This window comes from Phragmites australis, chromosome 19, assembly GCF_958298935.1.
Source record: "Phragmites australis chromosome 19, lpPhrAust1.1, whole genome shotgun sequence".
NCBI classification, from domain to species: Eukaryota; Viridiplantae; Streptophyta; class Magnoliopsida; order Poales; family Poaceae; genus Phragmites; species Phragmites australis.
The window spans coordinates 6612928-6633905 of record NC_084939.1 but is presented as its reverse complement, the minus strand read 5'-3'; the positions used below and the strand labels follow the sequence as shown (position 1 = coordinate 6633905).

At 40.1% G+C, this 20978-nt stretch overlaps 2 protein-coding genes and 1 pseudogene across 2 annotated transcripts; all 3 read right to left on the bottom strand.

Annotated features, from left to right (window-relative positions):
- Positions 1–1639: 1639 nt before the first annotated feature.
- Positions 1640–2999, bottom strand: LOC133900748 (disease resistance protein BAK6-like; annotated as a pseudogene).
- A 2149-nt stretch (positions 3000–5148) lies between these two features.
- On the bottom strand, positions 5149–7048 carry LOC133900576 (disease resistance protein BAK6-like). Its single transcript, XM_062341762.1, has 8 exons — positions 6950–7048; positions 6727–6859; positions 6400–6471; positions 6171–6314; positions 5931–6074; positions 5609–5689; positions 5433–5485; positions 5149–5316 (listed from the first exon to the last, which is right to left on the bottom strand). The coding sequence occupies exons 1-8, from the start codon at positions 7026–7028 to the stop codon at positions 5279–5281; spliced, it is 744 nt and encodes a 247-aa protein (XP_062197746.1). The 5' UTR covers positions 7029–7048; the 3' UTR covers positions 5149–5278.
- Positions 7049–18160: 11112 nt separating this feature from the next.
- Positions 18161–20855, bottom strand: LOC133900762 (disease resistance protein BAK6-like). The gene is made up of 8 exons (XM_062341992.1): positions 20739–20855; positions 20465–20597; positions 20131–20202; positions 19147–19290; positions 18896–19039; positions 18565–18645; positions 18432–18484; positions 18161–18341 (listed from the first exon to the last, which is right to left on the bottom strand). Exons 1-8 carry the CDS (start codon positions 20830–20832, stop codon positions 18301–18303), a joined length of 762 nt encoding a protein of 253 aa, XP_062197976.1. The 5' UTR covers positions 20833–20855; the 3' UTR covers positions 18161–18300.
- Positions 20856–20978: the final 123 nt, after the last annotated feature.

Below are 20978 nucleotides of genomic sequence, written 5' to 3'. Positions count from 1 at the left end.
GCTTTACTGTTCCGTTGTGGTGTATTTTCCTTTTAGACCCGTGTGTGGTCATTTTGTAATAAATAACATTGTAATAAGAAGCACTGTGTCTGTTATGCACTGATGATGTCGCTATATGTATGAATAAACTGATCCTAGTATACATATAGTTTACATCTGGTTTTGGTCTTAAAACCGGGTGTGACAAGTACCATCAAATATGTGAAGGTCCTTTGGTCAAATCAGTCTGAATGTGAGGCAACATAGGAACTTGAGGATCAAGTGCAAAAGAAGTATCCTTAGCTCTTCGAAGCTGGTGAGTGTTAATTGTTGTTTATCATCATTTATGCTTTGTTGTACTTTCTTATCATAGTTTCGAGAGGGTAGATTCGGGGACGAATCCTTTTAAGGAGACGAATCCTTTTAAGGAGAGAAGAATGTAATACCTGGGAAAAAAATAATGTGACCTTTTAAACCATTGCTCGGTTGGATAATCGGAGACCATTGATGCATACATATCATTGAGACGATTCTGTTTTGCTATCTATCATCATGTTTGGGCACACGTTGAGTCTATGACGAGCCCAATGAGTTTAGATCATTAGATAAAAAAAGAAAAAAAGAGAGAATCCCATCCACACATCGCCCCTCACCAGCCCGTCTCGGCCTGACCGCCAGAGCCGCCACCAAGCCGCTACCCTGCTAGCACCACCGCCCGGCGTTGTCGGTCACCACCTCTCGCAACAGCTGCATCCGCGCTGTCCTGCCGCTGGTCGCTGGCCGGAGCACCGCTGGCTGATGGGTGCAGGGGGGAGGCTGGGCAGGGGGCGTGGGAAAGGAGCAAGGGGGCATGGGTGGAGAAGGAGCAGGAAGGGGCCGATTAGCCGGTTTGCCAAGAAGAAAGAAAAAAGAGAAGAAGAAAGAAAGAAGAGAAGAAGAAAGAGGAAGAAGGGAGGAGGAGGCCATCCGCGAGTTCGCCGGTTTGTGGCTCCACTCTAAAGGTGACTTCCTCGTAGTCCTTAGATGCTTGTATGAGGTTGAGATCAATCGTCTGCACCGTCAGTTAAGTGTTGTGTTGTTTCGGTTAGCGAGTAGCGGGTTAATTCAATTTGAGGCCTCTTCGGTGCCGGTTTTGATCACAAGTTCGTATGGAAGTTGTTGTTCTTGTCGGAAGCTTATCGATGGTGTTGGTTCTTTTCTCTTTTAGTTGAACTTGTTATGCTAGTTGGCGACCCTTTGTCCTATGATGTATGTTTTGGGTCCGTGGTGACTTGGTTGTATGATCGAGGCTTGTACATTGTTTGCTATGATCTTTATGTTGCTAGTGTAATAACTTATAATATGTTTCTATCTGTGTGTGTTTGTTGCCAGTTATACCTCCAGTTTTAGAGGGGTGCTGCCGAAATTTCATTTAAGCTTCGACAGCCTTGTAGGTTTGTCTGAATGACACTTCAGGCTTGTGGTGGTCTCTAAGGTGTTACGCACCATGCGGGTCAGCATATTCCTGTTCAGCTGCTGTAAAGAAGAGTCAAAACTCAAAACTACCCTCGAGAAGAATTGCAAAGCATTGACATATACTTTAGATTATCCAGAAAAATGGCACCTATACTTCATAGGAAACTAAAGCTTCACTGTTTATACATTTTAAACCTATGGGATTGAAGGTTTTTGTAGGCTTTAAGTTCTTTTCGTGATGAATGGTGGCTATAATTTTGTCTAGAAAGTTTGCTATCTCTTGTATCTTTTCTTTGTGAATTTAGGAACAACAACATACAAGAACTGCAACACTCTAATGTTGCCCAGGGAGGAGGGAATGGCACCAATCAACGCATTCTTCTGAAGGTTGTCAGATTGCCCAAGGATGGCGGTATAGACCCTGTCAGTTTGCAACATTCTGCAGAACATTAACGCATTTCGCAGTTCAGAAAAAAGTCAGAACTCACGGCTGTCTCAAGAAAGCATGTGAAATTCTTGTAAAAAGAAGGCATACAAAAATCGCAGTTGTTGCAACAAGTTATGTGATTCTTACAGGAACTGCAGGTTCTTCAGTCCTCCCAGGTCTGGAATCAGAGTGCCCCCCGATACCTACATTCCCCAAATCCCTGCAAAAAGCAAGAAACAGATAGTTACACTTCGGTTTTCAGATAAATATCCTTCAGTACTATATGGGAGATGCACAAGACACATTTATGCCATAAGATACAACATTGTTGAATCAGAGGTTCTGAAGTCTTTACGTGAATACGCAAATAATAATGGTATATGTCATCCACACCACTTTGGTGAATGATTCAGGTGAGGAATGGTTCAACAGCTTTCAACATGAAAACAATGCACATCTCAAAGAGAAACACAGATGCAATCAGTGTAGTGCCTCAGGCCTATCCTAAATTTTTGCTCTTCATAAAAACGAATAGGAAGGGAAAGGTAGTGGCATACACGCCGATGACAGAGTTATCGTTGTTGCAAGTTATATGCACCCAGGTGCAGGGATTGACGAGGGTTGGATCCTAGCTCTGCAGCACATCGTTCGGGGTCATACCATTCCGTCCTTTGCTTGTACAGTATGTCACCTTCAAGTCTCAAAAGCATGTTTCAGAAAAGACTAAACTAAAAAAATATGCATGTTAAACTATCTGAAATTGGTATGCAGGAATAAGATACCTTATTACCTTCAATGCTGCAGCTTGCAAGTGTTGCGAGAGCAAGAAGGCCAGTGAGAAGTGCTGCTGATGCTGCAAACTGAGCCGCCATAGCTGCAAACCTGAGAACTATTTGGTGCAATGAAATGTTAGGTAGGGAAGCTTTTATATCAATCGTATGGTGGCACAAGGGAGTTATGGTCGCTCATGTGTCTTCGCAAGGGAGTTATGGTTCAAGCTCCTCAAGTTGGTCGGATTGCAACAGCTCTCGCACCTTCCAGTTCAAACCTCGTCTTCTCTAAATGGTGGCGCAGGGCTCAACGAAGGGCAGACATAGAGCAGCACAAAGGTCTCAATTCCTTGATGGAAGTATCACAACGGCTGTGTTTTTAATGGGGCCGCCCCGAGGGTGGAGATCGTCTTGCAAGAAATCTCAACGGAGGTGCAGCTATAGGTCACAGCATAAGCAAGGATGCTTGGTGCTTTGTAGCATGGTTAGAGCGCTGGGTTGTTACATAGGCGGTGCTGGTCGTGGGAGCTATTGCCCCCGTGTAGTCCTAGCCTTGCTCTTTGTTTTTAGGTTTGGTTTGTCCTTTTTTTCTCTCTCTCCTTCCTTTTCTTTCTCTCTTTTGACCTCTTGAGGCTTTGTATGGGGATCGGTTTCTTGTTCTATCTTAATACAACATTATGCAGATCTCATGCGTGTTTGAGAAAAAAAAAGTAACAATCGTATGGGGAAGTGAGGGAGTGGATTTTGAAGCTTTTCTTGTCTGGTTAAACTATTCTCCATCATTGTACTCTTCTGAAGAATGATGTGTCAAGTAAGTTCTCGAGTAGATTTGTTACTCTGACCAGGTAAAACTTCAGTGGCATTCTATCAAGTGTTGCAGTAGCAACAAGGCCAGTGAGGAGGACTGCTGCTGCTTCATCTGCAAAATGAGTCCCCATTGCTGAAGTTTCCTGAGTACTGCTTAGCTGTATCGTGCTGTCTGAAAGCTACTGATGGTTTACTGAACAATCTGGGAAAGAATTTCTTGACCCAGAACATTCAATCTTCCTGATGTGGCTAATCTTTTTTCTTGCACTCACTAGACATACTAATCTTCTTGCCTTTTTGAAGGATTGTGTGCGGAAGTGCCAACACAAACTTTTAGTTTCCCAAAGGATTATGATTCAATTCGCAAAAAAAAAAAAAAGGATTTTGATTCAGTGAAGGAGTTTTTGTTGAGAACAGAAAAGCGAACGATTGGAACTGCAGCCATAAATGAAGCTATGTATTTAAAAATACATAGAGCACTGTCCAGACGACAAATCAGATATTTCTGTAAATATTTACGCATGCAGTTTTACAGCACCATTACCCTTTTTTTTGTTGAAAACTGTTTTAACACCATAGTAATAAAACCAATCCATTTCTCTCTTTTTTTTTGCGAAGGAAAACCGATGCATTTCTCGATTTAAATATGTTGCTTTCTTGTGAATACTAGCTTAGATGATTAGAACTTATGTATCAACTTTCAAAGGTGCACCACTTGCTCAATCAGCATTGTGTTCTTGAATTTTTGTATCCTATTTTAGATCGTCTATACCCGCAAAATAGTCTCAGCTTTGAAAACCCTAGGGGAAAAAATCGTTAACACAATGTGTTTCCTTTACCGGATTGATTCCAGGTAGTTAATGCTTATCCACATATATAGAGGACACTTTTTTTATTTGCTCTGGAAAATTAGAAGAGAAGTCCTGGATCACAAACAGTCCTTTCTGATGTACAATTGCTCAATTGGACAAGTAAAGAAAAGGTTTTCCGCAGAAGCTTCCAACAACGCGGAGTCGTCTTGGAGTCAGAATGTTTGAAGGAGCAACTATTTGTTTCGATTTTTTTTATTTTTTATTTTTTTTGCAATAATGAATGGATCTTCTCTAGCCACATAAGGAGACAGAAAAATGTGTCTATAAGGTCTAAGCAGAGTTGATAGTCATTGTTTCCGCAACAAGTGAGATGCACTTTTGTTGGTTAGGATGATTAGTTGCTTGGCTTCTTAATATTGGATGGCAACACTAATGTACTTAAGTGTTAGTAATTACCTTTCCATATGTTTTCCATAAACTTAATTAAGGGTCATACAGTTCAAATCTGAAGAAGCAGGTTGCCGCAGAAATTAGGAGCACCTGATGCCATGCTGTTTTCAGCATAATACAAATTATGTGTGGTTATGTGATACAGGTCCTAAAAGTGTAGTTTTGTGATAATTTTGACTTATATAGTTTTCTGAAATTTACTTGTTTATTTTCAGTGACCAGTTATGTTCAATCTTACATCGCGTTGTACAACCATATCTTTATGCTGGAAGTTTGCCCCGGGTCTCAAGAGTTCCTAGCTATGACACTGACCGATAGCAAAGTGAAATAATCTTTTATCTTGCGTTAGGGAAAAGGTTTTTTTCCTAGAAAACTCAATTTATTTTAGCAAATTAGAGATGCCCCATCTCATCTCATCCATTCAAGCTGCTACGAGGGATGCAATACCTGACCAATAAGAGTTTATTTGGCACACAAAGTTCTACTACAAAATGTCTAGATTAATCCATGTCATTGGATTTATTTGTTTATTTCCAACATGTGCATGAAGAAAAACAATGTCTTGATCCTGGAACTCATCATGCCGTCTTCAGCTTGTCCTGGATAATCACAGCCACTGTGACAATGCCAATTTGTAGCTCTTTTTAGCATCACTCTATATTATATATGCATGTACAAAACAAAATATAAAAGTAAGTCTAACAAAGCTGCAAATCACATTCACATTGGTACCTCTCAATCCTGATGATCTGTCTGTTCCGGCCAGGTTGTTCTTTGCAATATTTCTGAATGCAGATAAATTTTCTTGTGTCAATGCAGCTCAACGCAAAGAGAATATCATCTCGTAATATAATGTAGCCATGTTGAAATGAGTTATAATTCTGCATTGAAATTACTATGTTACTCACAGCTCGGTCAAGTTCCCAACAACGACAAGAGAGAGGACTTCCGATGGCACCATGCCAGACAGCATATTCTCGTTCAACCGCCTGCAAAGGAGTGAAAAACTACCCTTCAGAAGAATTGCAAATAACTCGCATGTACTTTAGAGTTCAGACTATCCAGAAAATTGGCACCTATACTTCAAAACTTCATTGTTTATGCATTTCAAAGTTGTGTGGTTGAAGGTTTTTATAGGCTATAAGTTCTTGGCAAGGAACGCAGATTTGTCTGTTCAACTTTGCTATATCATGTAAGTCTTCTTTGTGAATTTAGGAATAAAGAACATACAAAAACTCCAATGTTTTGATGTTGCCAAGGGAGGCCGGAATAGAGCCGTTTAGAGAGTTCTTCTGAAGCTCCAGTTTCAGAAGGCTCGTCAGATTGCCCAACGATGAAGGTACAGCCCCTGTCAGATTGTTCTCATACAACCTCCTGAAGAACATCAGCGCATTTACCAGTTCAGAAAATAATCAGAATTCTAGCAATCTTATGAAAAGCATATGAAATTTCTGTAAGAAAAGTGCATACAGAAATCGCAGCGTGCTGATGGCACCAAGCGAAGTCGGTATCGCACCAGTAAGCAGGTTGTCCCAAAGATCCAAGCTGACAAGATTAGTCAGGTTGCCCAGTGTTGCTGGTATTGTACCGTTGAGGCTATTTTCATACAACTCACTGCAAACATGGGGAAACCAAATTTAAGAATATTGGCACTCTAAGTGCAATTCTTGATGCTAGCAGTAATTGCAACAATTCTTACAGGTACTGAAGGTTCTGCAGTCCTCCCAGATTTGGAAGCAGAGGGCCTGAGAGGCCTGCATTGCCCAAATCCCTGAAAAAGCAAGAAACCGATACTTACACCTCAATATAACAAGGTTTTAAGATGAGTATCCTCCAGCACTATTCGAGTCTGTTGATGATTCAGAGGTTCTGAATTCTTGAAGGGGATGTATTAATAGGAATGCTGACTGCGAACCAGAAGTTGTTGCATGACCCAGGTAAGGAAAGATTATACTGGTTCCAATAAGAAAATTAGAAAACTATGCTCATCTCAAACTCAAAGAGGGAAGTAAGGAGAGTGGCATACACACGGATGACAGAGTTATTGTTGTTACAAGTGACATGAAACCAGGTGCAGGGATTGACAAGGGTTGGATCCCAGCTCTGCAGCACATTGTTCGGGTCCTTCCATGCCAACCTTTGTGCGTATAGTATGTCACCTTCAAGTCTCAACATCATGTTTCAGAAAAAAGAAACTAAACTGAACAATTATGCATGTAAAATGATCACAAATTTGATGTGTAGTGTACCTTCAGTGTTGCAGCTTGCAAGTGTTGCAAGAGCAAGAAGACCAGTAAGGACTGCTGCTGCCGCAAACTGAGTTGTCATTGCTGCAAACCTGAGCTGCTTGGTGCACTTGTTAGAGAGGGAGGCTTTTATACACAGTCCTACGGAGAAATGAAGCGATAGCTTTTGAAACTTTCCTGGTATGGTCTGATTAATCTTTTCTTGTCCATTGACCTGATGTGTCAAGAACTGGATTAGATTAGCTATTATTCTGACCAAGTAAAACTTCACCTTGTGACCGTAGTCAATTCCTTCATATGGTGTAACTGCTACAGCGTACCTGTCATCTAGATCATGCAAATTTGCCAACGAAAATGAGAATTTTTCTACAAGCTCAAACGTGGATGTAGTACAGAAGAAATTTTTGTTGGGGCTAAGTTCCAAGTTCTCAAAGTAAGATTATTTCTGGAAGCACAAAATGGCGAATGGAGACTTTTATTTGAACTATTGTACAAATATATGGTTTGACAACGTTTTTTGCTATTTTTGTATGTACAAACATGCCTAGTATATAACAAAATATATTGGGGTTTAAAAACTGAAATTTGCATTAAAACTTTAACCTTTTTATGAATTCAATATACGAGTTCTGAATATGTAAAGCTCAACATTAGTTCTTTACTCTAAAATTTTAATATATCATACTTTAGAAGTTAGATCTAGGAATTTGAAATTCTGGTTTACAATCATGAAAGTCGGAAAGTTGAATCATGTTTTATCTTTCCTTATTCTGAAAATTTTCAATGCATATTTTATATATATATATAAATTTTATAAATATTTGGATACATAAATTCTGCCAAAATATAATAGGAGTTATTTGTTCATTATGAAGAACTGCAGCACGGTCAATGTTCAACAATTATAACAATATAACTCATTCATTTTTTATTTAGGAGAAAGGAACTCTTACAATATTTAGAAGTATATGTAAAATAGTAAGGTGGAGCGCTTAATAGTTGTCTGTACCAAAATTATCATATGCAAAAAAATATATACAAACCGTTTACGAAGGACCACAAGGAATCTAAACAATTAACGCCGTTTAAGCTAATCACCGAGCTGTTAAGCTGTTAATCTTCTTTTTACACGTTCACACTGGATTTATTAGGAAACCATTATTTTGGTTCAATCAATTGTAAAAGTGTTGCAAATATAGTGGAGTCTTATACTTGCAAGTATAAATTTCTGTGTACATGATGAAATCCTATGGGTATTATGCAACATATATTGCATTCCAGATGGTCGAAAGTCTCAACTACAATGCTCAATTTTCAAAATCCAATAATATTATCCGTTTAAAAATGTATATATGCTTATTGGATTACCTCTGGGTAATCAGTTGTCAATCCTAACGACTAGTGCTCTACAGAATCTTCCATCAAGTTGTGCCTACAAAGTCCGAGCCTCGGAGTCAGAACGTTTGAATGGAGCTTTTGGTATACAGACAAAAGTGGCTTCTAATTGTCTACATCCAACGCGATGTTTTGCGGGTCAAATTGGCTTGATTAATCAAATGAGAAACCCTAAGAAACTTCGGTGGTCATGGCTTGGCCGGTTATACTGCACGTAGTCACACAGAAGGCATATGAGAAACCAAGTGAACATATACCTTGATTTATATGTGATAAATCATTGATAACATAGTTAACGTGATTAATATATTTGTCAAGTATATATTTTAGTAGGTCTTATAGATACAACATATTAAGAAATCATCAAAACTGGGATAAAGATTGAATTGAATTGGACACGTTTTAAGAAATATGTATACACCGGATGGTCCAGCGTAGAAGTGTTTGTACACACGGGATGATCTGGAGATGGAGAAATTGTGCATGCCGAAGCAGAAGTCAGGGTTCAAGTGTTTTACATGCTGGATGGTCCGGTGCTTGCAATTGCGCACGCCAGAGGCTTCACCGGAGTACTTTCTAGAAGATTTCCTTCGATTCAATGGAAGATAGAATTATACACGCGGGATGGTCCGGTGATTGAAGTTATGAACGCTATATACTTCACTGGAGCATTTTCCAAAAGTGTACCTTCGGTTCGATGAGAGAAATGGAGTTGTGCACGCCGGATTTTCCAATGCTTGTACTACTGCTAACGCTAGAACATCCGGTGTTCACGATTCTTTTTTGATGAGCTTTCAACAGAGAATTTTGATTATGACTAACTAGAGATGGAGAGAAATAGAGTTGGAGAAACTTGTGTGCTTGTCTTATGATGTGTAGGTGATTGATGCAACTTAGAGGTCAACGGCAGAATGATCGAGGCTAAGCAGGGTGCTTGGTGCCAAATGATCAAGCAGGGTCGGGTGGAGTTAAGGGTGATTCTAGCTGTACACGTGAAAAACAAGCAAAGCGTGAGAAGATGGATGAATACGGCATATTTACAAAGTCAAGCGAAAGGGATACCGATGCAAGTGACAAGGCGGCATGAGGGATCGGGAGCGGGAGATACTTGCCAGCGGTCAAGATCACAAGACGGAGTATATGTGTCATTATTAGGAGGTTATTTGGAAAGCAAGAAAGGTACGTTACTTAGGGAGTAAGAAATCTAAATTACTTGGGGGGGCAAGAAATCTAGGAAACTTGGCATCGAAGGAAGTTCTCAAGGCCTATAAATATGAGAGAAGGGTTGTGAGAGCCTCCTTGAGCCAGGCATTTGAGAGTGGTGTGTTAGGGTTTTAGAAGAGAGAGAGATGAGAGATTAGCCTATGGTTTAGGTGAGAGCTGTGTATCCAAAAAACACTTTATAATTCGCTGAAAATAGGGCATTCCTCTACAGGTAATGAATATTATGTTTCCTTTTATGCTTGTGTTCATCTCCTTCTAGTTTCTCACTCTTGGCTCACTCGCATGGTTACAAGTTATTCGGCTTTATTGTGATTTTTATTTTTGTTGGAGAGCTGAATTTTTACATCGTGTTGAAGTTATTCTTCTTGTTGATAGAGGGATAGGAATCATCTATAAGTTGGTCTTAAACCATCCCTTATCTCTATATCCATCACCTTGGAGAATTTCTTCACCCGGGGCCATTTCTTTGGATCTAAGTCTTTCTTCTTCCAGTTGCAAGTTTGATTGAGCTATGACACTTGGAATGGTTTTCTATGGAACCTAGGGTTCAGATCCATCCATTGGAGCTATATTCTTTATGGAGATTTTTGGTGTAATTTATTCTTGTTTCTCTCGGTTTCAAGCTTCTGCGTTTTGATTTGAGACACGTTGGGTGAAAGATTAGGATAGGTCATCCAAGAATTTGGTGAGGCTCCTATTCACCCCACTCTAGTCACCTTTCTTGGTTCTACAATTAATATCAGAGCTGAGTTTGATCACTAGTTGACCTTAATCAACTTTGTGATCCGTAGACGACAATAAAGAGAAATGGAAAAATCCTATTCTTTGATGGTTGTGATTATTCTTATTGGAAGGTGTGCATGAAGGCTTGCTTATCTCTTAATCTAAGGAAGTGCTATATAGGAGATTGCTGACTCCAACTATGAAATTCCTATTGCTCGTACTTCTCAGACCCAGACTAATTAATGTGAGGCCAACAACAAGGTTAGAAATATCTTGTTCACTAGTCTGAGTCATAACGAGTTTGATAGGGTTCATCGTCTTCGCAGTACTAGAGAGATTTGGTCCACTCTTAGTGTTTTTCATTACAACACAAATCAGATTAAGGCTAGGCGTCAGAGCACTTATAATCAGGATTACCAAATGTCTGTGAAAGGTCCTAGAGAGTCTTTAAATGCCAACTTTATGAGGTTCGATGGGATTATGAACAATCTTAGATCCACCGAGGTTTTGCCTTATTATGATCATGAGAAGGCGGTCAAGCTTCTCTATGCTCTTGATTGTAGCATTTAGGATGTGAAGATCTCTAGCATTGAGGAGTCATCTAGCTACGATACTCTGACTTGTTATGAGCTATTTAGCAAACTTAAGTCCATAGAGAAAGCCAAGGCAGCTAGAATAGGTCTAGGAAATCTCCTGTCTCAGAACATGACGTTGGTTTTAGGATCTAGTAGTAGCAGTCAGGCGGGAGTTGGTTTTTCTTGTGCTAACCCTTCACTTGTTGGCTTTATTTTGTCTTCCTTGGTCTCTATTATAGAAGAGAAGGTGGATGGACTTGATAATGAAGATCTTGCATTGATCGTGAAGAAATTTACCTACTTTTACAACAACCGTCTAGATCGGAGGAGAGGCGATCCTCGTGCTTGCTATGAGTGTGGTGACTGCCCCAAGCTTAAGAAGAAGGAAGATCGCAACCACGACCATAACAAGCATTTGAAGAACAGGAAGCCCTTATACAAGAACCGTGATAAGATGGTCAAAAAGGTGGCCAAAGCGGCTTCACGAGCCTTTGTGGCGGCGCTCAGCGACATCGACACTTCCTCAAGCGAGAATGAGAGCTCGGAAGAGGATGAGCAGCCCGCGAAGAATAAGAAGAAGAACAAGGACTTCACTGGCCTATGCTTCATTGCGGGTGAGAATGACGACCTCGAGCCTAATGAGGTACAACTATCTTATGATCAGCTTTCTGTTGAGGTAGATCATTTAACTGATGCGCTAGTTAGTCAAGATTGGTTGGTTCATACTATGGCTAGAGAGATTAAGGAACTTAAGTCTAAGCTAGAGTGTTCGTTGTCTGAGCTTGAGTTGCTTAGGTCTAGAGCTAAGGATGAGAAAGAGGAGTGTGAAAGTTTTATTGTAGCCATGAATGAGCTTACCGAGCTTCAGACTTTGCATGCTCAAGGTGCCAATCGGCTTGAGACTGCTGAGAAGAAGCTTCTTGAGGAAGAGTCTCGACCCACTCTTTTAGGTGCTTGCAAAAATTGCCATTTGCTCGCAAAGGTTGTTGAAATGAAAGTCAAGTGCATTAAGGAGTTAGAGTCTAGATTTGAGAGTGATATGTGTTCTAAGGATATGCGGCCGAATTGTTCCACCTGCATCATCTTTAAGGACAAACTCAGCTGGGTAAGAGGGCAAGTTCAGAAGCTCATGGCTGAAAATGAGTACCGCATTTCTCTTGTGGAGAAGTGCTCAGAATGCAAGGGCAAGATGGATTTGATCTTGGCCAATACCAAGATGTGTGCCAATACCAAGCTGTAGGTTTAGGTTTTGAGAGAGTGACTTACAATAAGCTTGGCAAGGCTATTTTCACCACATCTAGTACCCTTGAGACAAAAAAAGCCAAGATCAATGCCACATAGCTTATGCCAAAAAAATCACATACCAAAACCTATGAAGAAAGAGTTTCCACAAACACAACCTAGAAAAGCTCCTCAGCTTGAGAAGGCCCCTATAAAAGATTCTAGAGTGATCAACAGGCCAGTTCCTGAGATATGCTATGTTTGCACTTACTACCAGAGAGAGGGTCACCGAGTTGAGTTATGTTTTCGCCATAGAAGAGATGAGTGACGTGAGTGAAAGTGGAGCACTCGAGACATGTACATCCTTGTTTTGATGTACATGAGCCTTTTCCTCGTCCTCACTCACGAGTTTCCGATGCTTTTCAGTTTCCTTCTAGAGGTGGTGTCCGGTGTAGACCATATCATGGTTCATATGATTTTGGTCCGCGTGTCAGAGATTTTGAGTCACAGCATTTTGGCAGCCCACATTTTCCTCATTGTGGTAGCCGCCCTAGCGTGCTAAATCTGATTTACATACACATGTTTTAACTCTTTCTCCTCGAGTGACTTGGTGCTGGTTTCCAAGAAATTTCTTACTTACCTTAGCATTGAGTACTCGAGCTCTTCTTACTTTGTGTAGGTGGCAGGTGGAGGCATGGAGAACAAGTAGCTCATTGACTCCCGTTGTTTGTGCCATATGACTAGGGATGCATCATGGTTCTCCAGCCTCACCTTGACGAAGCAGCATGAGTATATCACATTCGGGGATGATCTAAAAGGAAGAATAAAGGTAAGTGAGAGTTTAACTCTTAAAGATGTGTCTTTGGTGGAATATCTAGGGTACAATTTGCTTGTTGTATCTCAGTTGTTGGATGAGGACTTGGAAGTGCATTTCAAGCGTGATGCTTCTCGAGTTCTTGATTCCTCTCACGTTTTAGCTTGTCAGATTTCTCAAGTTAGGAGAATTTTTGGAGCTGATTTTACTGAGTTTGTTGGTTTTTCTCGATGTTTGACTGCACAACCTTCTTCTGAGCTTTGGATGTGGCATAAGAGGCTAGGGCATACGAGTTTTGATTTGCTCACACGGTTGAGTGCCCTTGGCTTGATCCAAGGATTGCTCAAGCTCTAGTTTGAGAAGACTTGTTTGTGCTCCTTATCGACATAGCAACATAGTTGCCGCCTCTCACCCACCAGTTAATATAGTGATGACTGAATGACCGGGAGAACTTTTTCATATGGACATTGTTGGTCCATCCTGAGTCCCTTCGGCGAGTAGGCAGTGGTATGTACTTGTCATTGTTGATGACTACTCTGGCTATTCTTGGGTGTTCTTTCTTCCAAGTAAGGATGAGCTGTATTCACACTTTCGGAGCTTAGCTTTGAGACTATTCAAGGAACTCCTTGGTGCATTAAGAGCAATCCGTAGTTATAATGGCACCAAGTTCAAGAACTCTCTTTTTGATACTTTTTGTCTTGAATATGGCATTGAGTATCAATTTTCTACCCCACATGTTCCTCAGTAGAATAGTATAGTTGAAAGGAAAAATTGAACCTTAGTTGAGATGGCTAGGATGATGTTTGATGAGCATAGGACTCCTAAGATGTTATGGGCATAGGCAATTAGCACAACTTGTTATATCTCAAATCAGACTTTCTTGTGCTCGATTTTGAACGTGACTTCTTATGAGTTGCGCTTTGGGAGGAAGCCGAATGTTTCACACTTGAGAGTATTTGGCTGTTGTTGCTTCATCCTAAAGCGTAGCAATTTTGATAAGTTTGAGTCATGTTCTTCCGATAGGATTTTCTTGAGTTATTCGGTTCATGGTCATGCCTACAGGGTTTATAATCTTGACACTAACACTATCATGGAGTCTTGTGATGTGACCTTTGATGACTCAACCTCTTGTGCTAGATTTGTTCTTGAGTGTACAAGTGATCAAGAGATGAGTGAAAGTATCTTTGTAGATGGTGACCTTCTAACTCTCGGTGATGATGAGGATCATACACCACTTCCTACTATCACACCTGCTTTGGAGCTAGTTCCTGCCTCTTCGACACTAGCAGAGGGTCCTACAGCCTCTACCTCCACTTCAACGGCTTTCAAGTCTGCACCAGCAATGTTTGAGGGGGAGATCTTCTCACAGCATGAGGCCCCTAAACACATTCAGCGGAGACATTCCCCACAGATGATGATCGGTGATCTCAATGAAAGGTAACAAGGTCTAAATCCACTCAACATGTTCATTTCACAGATTCTGCATTTGTTGCTTCCTTTGAACCCCATTATGTTGGACACGCTCTTTCTAATTCAAATTGGGTCAATGCCATGCATAAAGAACTTAAGAACTTTTAGAGAAACCAAATTTGGATCCTTGTAAACCCACCCCAAATATCCATACCATAGTTACCAAATGGGTTTTCAAGAACAAACAGGGGGAGGATGGGTTTATAGTAAGATACAAAACTCGACTTATGGCCTAAGGTTTTACGCAGATAGAGGGAATAGATTTTGTAGAGACCTTTACACAAGTAGCTAGTTAGAAGCCATTAGGATTCTCCTTGTATTTTTGGCATCCAAGAGTTTCAAGTTGTATCAAATAGATATCAAAATTGCCTTCCTAAATGGGTTTATAGAGGAAGATGTCTATATCAAGCAACCCTCTAATTTTGAGCACCCTAAATACCCACATAGTGTATACAAGCTTCGAAAAATTTTGTATGGGCTTAAGCAGGCACCTAGCGCTTGGTATGATAGGCTTAAGTCTTTCTTGTTAGACCATGGGTATGTGATGGGGCCGGTGGATAAAACATTGTTCACCTTCAAGCATGGCAATGACTTCCTACTTGTTCGGATATACGTGGATGATATCATTTTTTTGGCTTGTCTCATGCTCTTGTGGCCAAGTTTGCAGAAACTATGAGCAGGAAATTCAAGATATCGATGATAGGTGAGCTCAAGTTCTTCCTTGGGCTTCAAATCAAACAATGCAAGTAAAGTACATTCATCCACCAGATGAAGTACACAAAGGATATGCTAGAGAAGTTTGACATGAGCGATGCGAAGCCTTTGGTGACACTGATGTCTACCTCAACCTCGCTTGATCCAGATGAAGATGGTGAGGCAGTTGACCAGCGAGAGTACAGGAGCATGATTGACTCCCTCTTGTACCTAACGGCGACAAGACCTGATATTCACTTTGATGTCTGCCTGTGTGCTCTTCCAAGCATCACCAAGGATATCTAATCGCCAAGTGGTGAAGCGTGTCTTAAGGTATCTGAAGTACACCTTTGAATATGGTCTTTGGTTTTATGATCTTCTTCACTTTCTCTTCAAGACTTCTCGGATGCAGACTTTGCTAGTTGTAGGATTGATAGAAAGAGCACCTCAGGTACTTGTCATTTCTTGGGCACATCTCTTATTTGTTAGTCTTCTTGCAAGTAGTCTAGTGTTGCTCAGTCAACTGTCGAAGCTGAATATTTGCTGCCGCTAGCTGTTGTTCTCAGATCTTGTGGATGGTTACCACTTTAAGGGATTTTGGGTTATTTTTCAATAGTGCAACACTTTTGTGTGACAACACCAGTGCTATAAGCTTAGCTAATAACCCAGTCCCACACTCCAGAATCAAACACATAGATGTGAGATTTCATTTCTTGCAAGACCACAATGAGAAGGGAGACATTGACCTGCGTTACATAGATACCCAATACCTGCTTGCAGATATCTTTACCAAACCTCTAGATACAACTAGGTTTGTTTTTCTGAGGGGATAGCTCAGAGTGTGTCATCTCTAGGGTATTGTGTGAGGGAGGAGTTCTTGAATTCTAATAAAAACAAAAATGTAACGAGCATTGTACATTATACATGTATGACATTTGAAGCTATGTTTGTGCTACAAGGTTGTTGCACTTTAATATCTATACATATAATTGTGTAGTTTTGGTTATGACTTTTTAATCAAAATGAAAACTTGAATTAAATCTTGTCATGGTCAAATTTTCTTGACTGCTTTGATCTTTTCTAAAAGAGCTAAATGTAAATTATCAAAGTTATGTGCTAAATACTGAAAAAATAGCTAATAGGCAAAAGATCAAGGAAATATGTATTGTTGCACTTCTTCTTTACAATACTACTTATCATTGCACTTTGATATGAAATTGGAAGAGGTTGTGTATGACCGAAACCATTGACCTTAAGCTTCTAATTGTCTTTTTGGTATAGGCTTGGCATGGTTGAAAAGTAAGGTGGATAGTGCATATAATTTCTTGAAAATGAATTATTCTTATATGTTTTCAAGCAATGAATCTGTTGTTTCAACCACAATGAAGTGTTAAAGTCTCAATATTTTCTAAAATTGAAGTAGTTAAGTTTGGGAGACCATGCCTTGTAAATAAATTAAGTATACTTGTTGAGTTGTGCTTACACTACATTTTTACATGTGTAGATGGATTGGAGCAATTATTTTTGATAGCATGGCTTGGTCAAGTTGTTGCTTCGTATGTGGATGATTTATGATGCTCGTTATTAAAAAAAAATGAAAATGCAAATGACAATAACAAAAGAAAGATTAAAAAAATGTCTTTTGAATTCCTGATGAATCGATTGTCAACAAGGGGGAGAGTGTTTGGGCTTTGGTTTCGGGCTTTTGCAATTCCATCTTATGCTAAGTTATCTTGTTATTGCTTTTCTTTGCCTTTTGATCACTTAGATATGACAAATGGTTATTGTGCTTCAATTCATTCTTTGGTTTGCATGTATGTTGTCAATGGACTCATCAAGAGGGAGATTAAGAAACCAAGTACATATGTATCTTGGTTTATGTGTAATGAGTCATTGACAACATAGTCAATGTGACTAATATGTTTGTCAAGTATATGTTTTAGTAGGTCTCATCGATGCGACACATGAAGAAACCACCAAACTCGGGACAAATATTGGATTGAATTGGACAAGTCCCAAGAAATATGTACACACTGGATGGTCTTACGCATATGCATTTGTACATGCCGGATGATCTGGCGATAGAGAAATTGTGCACATCGGAGAATCCCAAAAGTCGGGGTTCAAGTGTTTTACACGCTAGATGGTCCAGTGCTTGCAGTTGCACACGTCGGATGCTTCACCGGTGCTTGTACTACTGCTAACGCTGGAACATCCAGTGTTCACAATTCTTTTTTTATGAGCTTTCGACAGAGAATTTTGATTATGACTAATTGAAGATGGAGAGAAATGGAGTTGGAGAAACTTGTGTGCTTGTCTTATGATGTGTAGGTGATGGATGAAATCTGGCGATTGACGGTGAGATGATTGGGGCTAAGCGAGGTGCTTGGTGCTGGACGATAAAGGAGGGTCAGGCGGAGTCAAGAGTGATCATAACTATACATGTGGATAGCAAGCAAAACGTGAGAAGATGGATGAAGACGGCGTGTTGACAAAGTCAATTGCAAGGGATGCCGGTGCAAGTGACAAGACAGTCCGAGGGATTGGGAGTGAGAGAGACTTGCCGACGGTTGAGATTGCAAGACAGACTACACGTGTCATCATCAGGAAGGTTACTTGAGAAGCAAGAAAGCTAGGTTACTTGAGGATCCATCACCTTACCTCTATAAGAATCATTTATAAGTAGGTTTTGAACTATCCCTTACCTCTAGATCCATCACCTTGGAGAATTTCTTCACCGGTGCCTAGTTCTTTGAATCTAAGTGTTTCTTCTTCCAGTTGCAAGTTTGTTTGAGCTATGACACTTATAATGGTTTTTTATGGAACCTAGGGTTCAGATCCATCTATTGGAGCTATGTTCTTTATGGATATTTTTAGTGTGATTTATTCTTATTTCTCTCGGCTTCTAGCTCTCGCATTTTGATTTGAGACGCGTTGGGTGAAAGATTAGGATAAACCATCCAAGAATTTGGTGAGGCTCTTATTTACCCCATCTAGTCACTTTCTTCAGTCCTACAACCTCTAATTTTTTTAATCACAAAATAAGTTAACAGTAAACACATATGGTCAGTCAACTTAGAGGACTGACCTCCAAGCTTTCTATTACATACTAAGTTATCATTACACACGTGTTCATGGACCACATAGGCAACAGTAATTTATTCTTTTGGAGATGCATGCCATTTTATTTATTCATTCATTTGGCACTTGCGACGAAAATGAAACGCTTGATCTTGGACTCAGCTTGAAGTCTTCAGAATATCCTGGATAATTCTGGTCACTGCAAGAATGCCCACTAAAATCATCAGGACCATACATGTATAAAAGAAAAACTTAATCCATCATAGCTACAAATCACATATATATGCACCTCTGATTCCCGGTTTTCGGACTGTGCCATCCAGATTGTTATTTTGAACATTTCTGTAAGCAAATAAACTTTCTTGTGAAAAGCACAAAGAAAATGAAATTTAATGCAAGAAAATAACTACAAAGTAACTCACAATTCAGCCAAGTTTCCGACAAGGACAAGAGAGAGGATTTCAAATGGGACTCTACCCGTCAGCAAATTAGCATTCAGCCGCCTGCGTTAAAGGAAATCAAAACAGTCGCCTTGTTAACTAAAAATGAATTGCAGTCACCAATTGTACTCTCTCAGTATTCAACAGATTGTGTACCTACACTACAATTTCCTTTTGAAAATTACTTTAGGGGCTGTAAGATTCTAATTTTCATATCACTATCAATGATATAATTTACTTCTGGGTATAGTGTAATTTTTTTCTAGCAATTAGCAACTTCGCTCTTGTACCAAATTTTGGAACAAGCACATACAAGTATCCCAGTGTTTTGATTTTGCCAAGAGAAGCAGGGATAGAGCCACTCAGTTCATTATTCTGAAGCTCCAGGAATTCAAGGCTCATGAGATTGCCCATCGATGGTGGTATACTCCCTGTCAGCATGTTCGCACTTAACCTCCTGCACAATATCAGCACAAGTTTTGCAGTGCAAACAGTAGTCAGTGAGTTCACCTTAATCTTAAAACCATTTTTGAGTATCTGAAACTCTTGTAGCGAATCACGTACAGAAACCTCAACGTGCTGATGGCGCCAAGAGAGGTTGGTATGGTGCCAACGATATTGTTGTCCTGAAGATCCAAGCTTACCAGATGACTCAGTTTCCCAAGCGTTGGAGGTATCGATCCATTGAGGCGATTTTCATACAGTTCACTGCATAACATGAGTGTATCAATTTTTCAGCAACTTAAATTCTGAGAGTAGTCACTTCTGTACACAGCCTGAAAGTTGTAGACATTTTTTTTTCTATGTCCTGTTGCTAGAGTGGTCTGGGGTTTGATAGCCAATTGGATATGTGCTAATACTGTTCCCAGTTCTATAAATCAATATTATGCCTGGATTGATTCTTTTGTGAAAGCTGATAAAGGCTTCGACACTATGGGTCTTACTACTGTTTGTTGGGCTATCTGGAAAGTTAGAAACAGAGCCTACTTTGACAAGAAATTGATTCGCCACCCTAGTGAGATAATATTTCACGTTTGTTCTTCACTAACTTTATGGACATACTTCCTCAAAGATATGAGCAACAAGGAGTTGATCCGTGGAGTGCAAAGCCTGCCGCAGTCTATGTCTCAAGTGCTGGCTTAACATCAACCACCCCAGCCCCTCATGCTGGTCATTTGATGCTTTTGCCAGGTAAAGATCAGCTGGATAACGATCAAGAAGATGATGAAGATGACAACTAACAAACTTCGTGCTCTGCTCGATATCTTTTGAGGATCTTTTGGATTAGCTGGATGGTTTTGAGTTGATTGAGGCGTCTTGTTAGTCTTTGACTGGACTCGGTTATGTTTCGTTTTTATCTTTCTGTCTGTTTAGGGCTATGGCTCTATGTCCCTGATACTTTGCTTACCTAATTATGTTCGTGTAAGACATTCGAACTGGTGTGAATTCCGTTAAATCCTTAATGGAAATGGGGTTTCCTCGAGTTCGAAAAAAAATTCTGGGAGTAGTCTGTCAACTTAACGGAGCTAAGCAGTTCTTAGTTCTTACAGGTACTGGAGATTCTTCAGTCCTCCCAGCTGAGCAATCAAAGGCCCTGAGATGCCTGAATTTCCCAAATCCCTGCAGAAAAAACAAGTTTGTCCGATTCAATTTACAATAGATTTTCAGATAAGAATTCTTCAAGAATCCTAATTCCTGCGATGAAATGTGGGTTTCATGACAGAATGAAGTTCTCAATCTTGAAGGAAACATGCAACTAAGAATGCTACCACAACAGGAAATTAGAAAAGGCTGAACCATTTGCAGGTACTAATGGCACGTTTTTTGTTAACGACTTTTAGATCTTTTCAGAACAAGGAAGAAGAAGAGTGAAGGGGCTTACACACGGATCACTGAGTTATCGTTGTTGCAGGTGATATGTAACCAGGTGCAGGGATTGATAAGCTTTGGATTCCAGCTCTGCATTGTGTTGTAGGGGTCCTCCCATGCGAGTCTTTGCGCATACAGTATATCACCTTCAGTTTCAGCATCGTAAAATTCAACACCCAAATTTCATAACAGAGGATACTTTTGAATGGTGTATATTATGCCTATCACATTATCCAAAAAATATATTTATGCCTATCTGATCGCATGACGTAGATGTGCGCGTGTACCTTCAGTGTTGCAGCTAGCAAGTGTTGCAAGAGCAACAAGAACAGTGACGCTGAGGAGAATAGCTGCTCTTTCAGCTGCAGACGGAGCCGCCATTGCTGAAGTTTCCTGAGTCCTACTTGTCTGCATTGTGTTATCTGAACAATCATGGAAGGATTTTTATACAGACAAAATGATCAATATGGGAATGATTTTTTTTAACCGGAACGTTGAATTTTACTGAAGTGGTTAAGCTTTCCTCT